This window comes from Callorhinchus milii, unplaced genomic scaffold (assembly GCF_018977255.1).
Source record: "Callorhinchus milii isolate IMCB2004 unplaced genomic scaffold, IMCB_Cmil_1.0 Scaffold9, whole genome shotgun sequence".
Classification (NCBI taxonomy): domain Eukaryota; kingdom Metazoa; phylum Chordata; class Chondrichthyes; order Chimaeriformes; family Callorhinchidae; genus Callorhinchus; species Callorhinchus milii.
The window spans coordinates 9,305,316-9,313,948 of record NW_024704750.1 but is presented as its reverse complement, the minus strand read 5'-3'; the positions used below and the strand labels follow the sequence as shown (position 1 = coordinate 9,313,948).

The following is an 8,633-nucleotide window of genomic DNA, read 5'->3' as shown; positions in this document are numbered from 1 at the left end:
CCATCGCTTATGAAATTAAAAATCGCGTTGTTTTTAAACTAAAGTGTGGCTGCTCCGGCGGCCGCTTTCTCTGTGAAGCCCCCCCCTCCCCTCCCGGTTGATTTGAATGTTGAGCTCACGGGAGGTGGGCGGGCAGTGGGCAGCAAACCGGTCAGGGCCACCGGAACCGCCGCCATATTGGTAAAAGAAGAGGCGAGCGCCCAGGCGGACGTGCGCCTCACGGTGTAACCGTGAAGACTCATTACCCTTCTTGCTTTATTTCATTTTTAAAACTATATGTATTTATATGTAGGTGTGCCTCCCTCCCGGGGGAGTGTTGAATATTGACCGATTGAGGGTTTCGTGTTGGTGCGCGCGCGTTTAGCCGCCAAAGTGGGAAGGAGGAGGGAGCAGGAGAGGGTCACTTCCGGTCCTCACGTGACCATTGCTCAGCTGGTTGCCAACCCCAGGGCGGGGAGCTGAGACATTACAGCAAACACACACACACAGACCCTTCCCTGGGCTGAGGCAGCTCTCTGGCCACACTCGTGTGGTCGGTCTATCCGAAAAATCCTCACGACCTCTGTCCGGGTCCATCGACGAGCGTTCCTCGATCCTTCTCTGTTGTTGCGGCTCCTGCGACCCCTCCCCCCCCACTCCCGGAGCAAAGATGTCGGGGAAGGAGAGGATTGAGGTCTTTCCCTCTCGGATGTAAGTATCGGGCGCTCCTGCTCGAGGTCGTGCTTCTTGGAATAATTGCGCTGTTTTTAAAAAGGAGGGGGAAAAAATACATCTGCGAGATGTTCAAGGGGGGGGGGGGGAGGGAGGAGGGGGGAGGAGGAGGAGGGGGGGGGGAGGAGGAGGAGGGGGGGAGGGGGGGAAGGGGATGTAACATTTGTCAGTTTATCCGAATCGCGATCAAATAGCAATCAGTTAGCCCTGTTTTGCAAATTATGGACGTTGAGAGGCCTCGGAAGAACCCGGCGCCCGGGAAGGAAGAGAGGAAGAGAAAAGGAACTAAAACTGCTGAGGGATGATACAATGTCATTCCGCAACCCGGCACCAGTAACTGAACCCAAGATGTTGCAATCCACTATTGCTCAAGTCGAACCTTTTTTTTATTTATATATATATACATATATGAAATGCAAAGACGCAATGTTGCATCTTGCCATCAGTCACACATCATCACTTTGATCCATATGATGACCCCTTCCGTCTCGTTCGCTCTGCAAATTCCCCAAATACACAGTCACTAAGCATCGCAGTGAATCAGGTGACGTGCTTTGAAATGTACTGCTGGCATTTAAAGCACTGCTTTTATCAGGTTCTTATTCTTGGGAGTGAGGAAGAGATAGATTGACAGCTTGTATTGTCACTTAGTACACAGTGTACAGAATAGTGGCTTCTGCAGCTCTGCACTTCCAAGTGGGGGGGAACCACTACTCAATGGATAGGAATCACAGTGTCTGAGCTGTGATTACGAGAATCACCGATGAGATGCTACCCTACGTGAGGGGTGCTATATAAATGCAAGTTGTTGTTAACAGTAACAAAGTTCCTAACATTTCATGTTGAGTTGTGCTGCTCACCCAAGAGACACGCAAGGGGTTCCTGGTATCTGCTATCAACCTAGCAATAGCTCAAACAACAACAACAAGATTCCATTTATAAAGCGCCTTTCACATCAGGAGGACATCCCAAACAAGTGGTTGTCAGGTGAACAACTAGTGACCATCTTCTGGGGGTGGGAGAGAAGTGAGGTACATCAAGTCTCCTTGGGGCTGAGCTGGTTCCAAGGTGATGTGCTTGGCAAATCAATATCAAAATCAGGCGGTCTCAGTATTCTGGTACTTGGGCCAGTTAGATCCACAGAGCTTCACAGCACTGTTGACAACAGATTGTCCAACATGACTCATTGGTAAATTAGTATTTCTGTTACTGGGGGCTTTACAGCTCATATAGTTGTGAGAAGATCTCGGGTTACCACTCAATGTTAAAAGACAAATCTTATTTATTTTAAAGCTACTTTCATTCTTTTCAACAGACAGTCCCCAAAGTAAGCTGTTTGAATGCTTTATTTTTTCTTTCAGGGTACAGACGATAATGAAGGCACGTTTGAAAGGTGCTCAGACTGGTCGTAATTTACTAAAGAAGAAGTCTGATGCCCTTACTCTTCGCTTCAGACAAATCTTGAAAAAGATTATTGAGGTGAAAATTCCATCAGAAGAATTTGAGTTACCAAAACTATTCATTCATTTTGCCTCCAATTTATAAATTGTCCTTTTGGAACAGTAGCAAGTTTGTCAGGAAAGCTTCTGACTGACTTGTTCTCGTTTAAGTACAACCTAATAGAGAGAGAGCATGCACTACCACCAACCCCTGCCCACAGCATGGACAGACATCCCTACCCCTTCCTATTGAGTGATGGTTCCACTAGTTGGAATGGTGGAGTTCAGCAGTTCACCAGGAGGAGCTGGTAATTGCTATCCACACAGTGGGCTCAAACCTACACTTCTCAGATGTCTAATGATAACTAAGCAATGACTATCCTGGTGGGAGAGAGATAAATGGGGTCTCTTCAATGCTGTGCTGCCTTCAAAGTGACATACTTGACATTAAAATATCAAAATCAAGGTGATCCTCTGTTGTGGGCTTGGTGGTCTGGTTCCTGAGACAGGTGAGTTACCAGCACACCAAACCATTGTTGAAAAGCCAGCCTGGCTCTTTGGCAGGACATGAAGGGGCAGACTAGATACTTGGGTGAGGGATTCATCCCATTCAGCTCCTGCAAGCCAAAGTTCTAACTGGTAAGAAAGTGCAATCTGGACAAGCAGTTGGAAGCTTCCAGACCATGTTTAAAATGGCAAACTATGCTAAAATGTGGTTTAAGCAGCAAGTCAAAATACACTCTGGTGACCCCAAAACATGGCTCCTGCTACGCTGACCAGCCCAATACTTTCTGGCATTAGGTATGCAGGGTGCAGTCATCTGAGGAGACAATGCACACTCCAGTCCAGACAAATGGGAAATCTTCATGCATAGTTAGGTGGATGGGTGGGTGATTTGAATATTCAAACATTGTGATTGTCTGACAAAAAAAATTGGACTGACTTCTTATTGCTTGATTTGAATTAACTGGCATTTCATTCCTCCAGACTAAGACTCTGATGGGTGAAGTAATGAGGGAGGCAGCCTTTTCCTTGGCGGAAGCTAAGTTTACTGCTGGAGACTTCAGGTAAGATAACATCTTCAAGGGAGGATAAAACTAGCTCCAGCAATGTACATGGAACAATAATCCTCTCTCAGTTTTTCCCTCTGCCCTTTTGCAAAGGCTTTGTGCTAATAATGTAATTGACTATTTGGGCCAGGTTCCAATAAAAGCAATGTTTCATTGTTTTTCCTCTGTGTGGAGAAATATGTTTGCACAGAACTAAGTAATATCAATAGAGTGATTATCTATTCAGCTGATGTTCAAGAACTACATCAAGAAAATGAAATAACAGAGTACATCATGTAACTACTCTTGATATTTGTGGCTGATATCCTTGTTTCATTTTTTGCAGTACCACTGTGATCCAGAATGTGAACAAGGCACAAGTCAAGGTCCGAGCTAAGCGAGACAACGTAGCAGGTATGCTTTACGAAGTATGTTTGAATCTTGGTCTTTTTATGAAACATGGTATTATTTCTGCCAATTGTCTTATCAGTGACGAATAAAATGATCAGCACACAAACTATTTACTTCACAATACATAAAACAAGAGCTTAAGATTGATCAACAACAACTTACATTTATATAGTGCCCCTCACATAGGGTAGCATCTCAGAGCGCTTAATGAGGCAGCTCAAGGTTTTGGTAACAGATGATTTGCTGTTAACTCATTTGTTGGAAGCGGCGTTAATGAATAAATCAACTCTCTTGATAGGTGTTACTCTGCCAGTGTTTGAACACTACCATGAAGGAGGAGATAGTAAGTATACATTTATTTACTTACCAGAAATAACAGTTTATTCTGTTACCAAAGTTGTTTCCCTAAATAGAAGATAGAATGAATATTGATTTAAACAATGAATTTGTACTTTTGAATGATTATTTTTACAGTGCTTGTGGGAAATGTTCCAGAAAAAGTGATATATGTGGAAAGAGAGTAGAGAATGCATGCAGCAGAACAAGGAAGAGGATTGAATACATTGCACATTGTATTTGAGCACCAGGCATCATTTGCTGCCATCTTCTGGATAAGACATTCTATACACCAATTCCCTCAATCCCCAAAACAATCATAAAGTATAATTTTCACACTTAACTTTCCAATATCCTGAGAGACAGTTCTATAGAGGCAGTTAAAAATCCTCTTCAGATAGATCAACACTTGTACACAATTCCCCATTTCCATAACTCTCAAACCCGCCCTTGGCTGTCCCAATCATTCTGTTCTAACAATAATAATAATAATCCTTGCATTCGATGCAGCACTTTTCAGGTCTTCTAGAAGTCTCAAAGCGCTTCACAGAATATACTGCAAAGGAGAATAACTGTATATTGGTGGGCAAAAAGTGGCAGCCAATTGTGCACAGCAGTGTCCCACAAACAATTGTGGATTGAGTGACCAAATTATTACTATTTTTCTGCACTTCTCTGCACTTGTTAAAGCTAGTGATTAAACATGAAGGTACAGTACTTACCATTTCAAGCAAATATGACCTGAGAGACGGGTTCTTCATTTTCTGATTCTCGTCAGGTTATGAGCTGACTGGACTTGCCAGAGGCGGAGAACAGTTGGCTAAACTCAAGAGAAATTATGCAAAAGCAGTAGAGCTTTTGGTTGAACTGGCGTCACTGCAGGTAAGAGGCACAGAGAGGTGATTATAATAACTTTTTCACTACAAAAATTCAATCTACGCCACAAAAATAATACGAGTTGCATATTTTTAAAAATAATTACCACATTAAGGTGCCACCTGTTTTAACTATACTAGGAATGTGCACCTAGTCTTATTTCTTGAACAAAATTTGGAAAATAAAATAATCTGGACATGGTTTGAATTGTGCTATCGCAGTTAAATTCCACAAATCTGTTGGTGAGTATTGTGGTGAAGTGGAGCCTCTACCTATTACACAAAAAGGAAAAAGCACCTGTTCAGTAAAAAATGCCAAATAAATCAACTTAAACTAAGGAGCGGCCAAAAAATGAAGGACTTTCTCTTTAGCTTTGGGTGATTTGACTTTTTTGACCACATTCAAAGACCTACCTTGCATATAAAACAAACAAGATTATAAACTTATACAATCGTTCATTAAGTTTTCAAAATCAGCAATAGTCAGTACCTGATGTATACATTGCATGAAGGCACAGCCACCGATTGTGGAACAGAAGGCACAAGCAACATTCAGGAGGTTGGAGCCTGTCGAGCGGAGGTAGCGGGAGTGAGTTGGGGAGTAAGCAGGTCGGTGAGATAGGCAGGTGCATGAAGGGATTTGAAAACTATCTTGAAATGTTCCGAAATCGATGGAAGAAAAAAAAATGGAAGCAAGCAAGATTATGATAAGACAAAATACCAGCACACATACGACATGTGGCCGTCATAGCTTGTTGATTGTGCAGGACTAATCCCAAGCCACTTTGCAAGATTGACTACACAATATTATGATGATGTACCACTATACCATGATGCTGTATACCACAAACAATGAGTGCTCAACAAGATTATATCTTTTTTTAAAAAAATTGTAGTATAGAATGTACAGTTCAGAAACCCCATTTCACTAGCTCCACATTTGTTATCAGAATATGTGTCAACACACAATGTACGGAATGAGAGATCATTAATGTAGTGAAAAACATTGAAAATATTATCAAATGTAAAATGTACTAAATTGTTTTGTTTCAGACTTCATTTGTGACATTGGATGAAGCTATAAAGATCACAAATAGACGTGTAAATGCCATTGAACATGGTAAGTTTTGCACTTTGATGTAACTTTATTGCACAGAGCTTAAATATGTTACGCCGCTTTGCAAAAAACAGATTTACCTTATTACTTTACCTCCTTAGAGGATGATGGGTGGTACTGGTCTAGTTAGGGGTGTACTGAAGTTGGGGTTACGTTTGGGAAGAATGTATAAATATTACTCTACATCTGGCTATCCTGGGATTGCTTGATCTGAGATTTTTAAATCTAGCTAAAATCAGAGGTGTTTAAATGGAACAAGCCAAATATGGACTGTGGGGGAATTGGGAGACATCTATTGAACAATTGTTGACATATAGATATTCAATCTGCACAGAAGTATTCCTTATGTTGTTTCACTTCCCAGTGATCATTCCTCGCATTGAGCGTACCTTATCGTACATCATAACTGAACTGGACGAGAGAGAAAGGGAGGAATTTTATAGGTAAGCAATGTGTACAAAGCTTAATTACTGCAGTGTGAAATCATCAAGCTCAAATTTGAAACCATTTCACTCATTGGTCAAAGGTCTTATTCCCAGGCTTGCCTTTGCATGCTATGTTAAACCAGCAACACGTTGCAGTAATATAAATAGCAATGCTGGCTTTCAAATTAACACATTTCTTAGAAAGGCACCAGCAAATCAAAGAGATTGTGGATTGCTCTCAGCAGGTTGCTGCTGTAAAATTCAATTGACAGGATGGTTCTAAATACTGTATCATTGCTTGAATACTGTTCAAGGACAACATTTTTTGCATTATGAGGTACATGTTCTAATATAGCCCTACATTAGTTTTTTTCACTACAATATTTGTCAAGCACTTATATATAAAAGGCATGATATAAATGCAAGTTGTTGCTGCTGATGTGAAATACCCAGGACTTAAGGTTTAATAGCCTCGAAAATAAACTACAGTAGTACAGTATAATCCGGTTATAAATTCAGTTCTGCATCAAGTACTTCATGCTTGCATGAACATGATTTGATTAAACCATTAACATTTTTCATCACTTTGGGAGTATCAAGAGGTGCCGGTAGAGTAGATTTAACCAGTATTTGGTACCAACTGTACCAACAATTAACTTCAGGTTTGCCTTGGTCAAGTAGTGGCATCAACATTTATAGGAAAATGAATGAGTAAGTGGTATTTTGTACATCTACAGGTTGAAAAAAATCCAGGAGAAGAAAAAGAACTTGAAAGAGAAGCAAGAAAAAGAGCAGGAGAGTTATAGGACAATCCATGGGCATGAACCGGCCAACCTGCTGGAAGAAGAAAGGGATGCAGATCTGTTATTTGACTAACTTCACCTGGAGGCTTTTCAATTAGCTGCTTTTCCTTCAAAAAGCAAATGTTTTGTTCTTGCCATTTGTATTGGTGTTTGATGTATGTTGGTTGACTTCAATGCAAGATATTAATCTATCAATCCAGACCTGAATACTAGCCGGATTAGGAGTTAACAGGCATCTCATTTTACATATAAATGAAACATTTCAATTCTTGAAGTACTTTGTGTGGTTGTCAGTAAATTGTATTATGAATGTTTTCTAATATTCAGTTACTATTATTCAAGAAGGATTTATCAAGAGCCAAATAATAACATTCCTGTGTGCAGTTTTGAGGCTGTACCAAGTGTTTGTTTGGATTAATAATTAAATTATTTCTAAAATCAAAGTGTTAGACAGATGATGTTTGTTATGCATTTAAAACTTATATTTTGCTTGAGGGAACTGGCAGCATTTCACTGTAACAATCTTTTACCACAAGTGGAAGGTGAGGGGTTGTCAGAATTAACAATCAAGTTTTAAAAGACTTGCTAAGAAGTGCTTGCTGTGTGAGATCACCTCTTATTGCTTTCATCAGTGATGCTACATTTGGCAGTGGAAATCAAATTATTTTTCTTCTGTAACAGCCTGCAGTCAATCTGGAGCTCAAATCTTGCACAAAGCCAAATAATTCATTCAAGGCACTGGGAAATTGTTGACTGGCACTCAAATGCAGTTTCTCCACATCTTTCTCTATTCCCAATAAATCTCTTGTTCTGTTGCATTAGGTTCCGTTCTTACCTGTGGCAACTTCACAAGATTGGTCTGGATGAAAAGGGCCTCTCAGTTCTCATCCCTTCAGAACACTCAAGCCACTCCCCCCCACCATCACTGCATCAAGCATTTTTAAAATGACAACAGGGATTTTTAAATGGGGAAGACAATTATCAAAGTACTTTGCAACATTAAACAGAATGTATACATCAACACATTGTCGTGAGGTTTTATCAAATTACATCTAAATGGCAATAGGAAGTTCAGATGAGGAATACAGTATGGTTTTAAACCTATGTAATGAAATACAACCATTCAAAGACAAACCTCAAATAAATGCTTGATCATAAATGGAAATAATTGCATATTAAATCTGATTAAATACGAAAGTACTGTAATTAATATTCTGGAATTGCATGGATTAAATTCAATGTTCTTTTTAAAAAAAGTTTATTTTTTAGTTAAACCAAGGTTTCTATAAATATTTTCCACATTTTTAGTAGCAGAAATGCAATTCATATTCATAAACCCTCATTCCATTGCTGAAGTTCAGGCATTTGTTCTATTTGATCAATTTCCAATAATTATTTTGAAGCACTGGAGATCCGTATTTACCTTTCTGCCCTTCATGGCTTTTGTAGAACATGAAGCTGCATCTC

At 40.2% G+C, this 8,633-nt stretch overlaps 1 protein-coding gene across 1 annotated transcript; it reads left to right on the top strand.

Moving 5' to 3' along the window:
- Window positions 1-465: 465 nt before the first annotated feature.
- atp6v1d (ATPase H+ transporting V1 subunit D) lies at window positions 466-7,606 on the top strand. Its single transcript, NM_001292273.1, is given in 9 exon segments — window positions 466-690; window positions 2,073-2,190; window positions 3,138-3,217; window positions 3,546-3,613; window positions 3,909-3,953; window positions 4,725-4,828; window positions 5,875-5,941; window positions 6,303-6,381; window positions 7,101-7,606. Coding segments are annotated over 9 exon segments (741 nt in total). The 5' UTR covers window positions 466-649; the 3' UTR covers window positions 7,240-7,606.
- The last annotated feature ends 1,027 nt before the right edge of the window (window positions 7,607-8,633 follow it).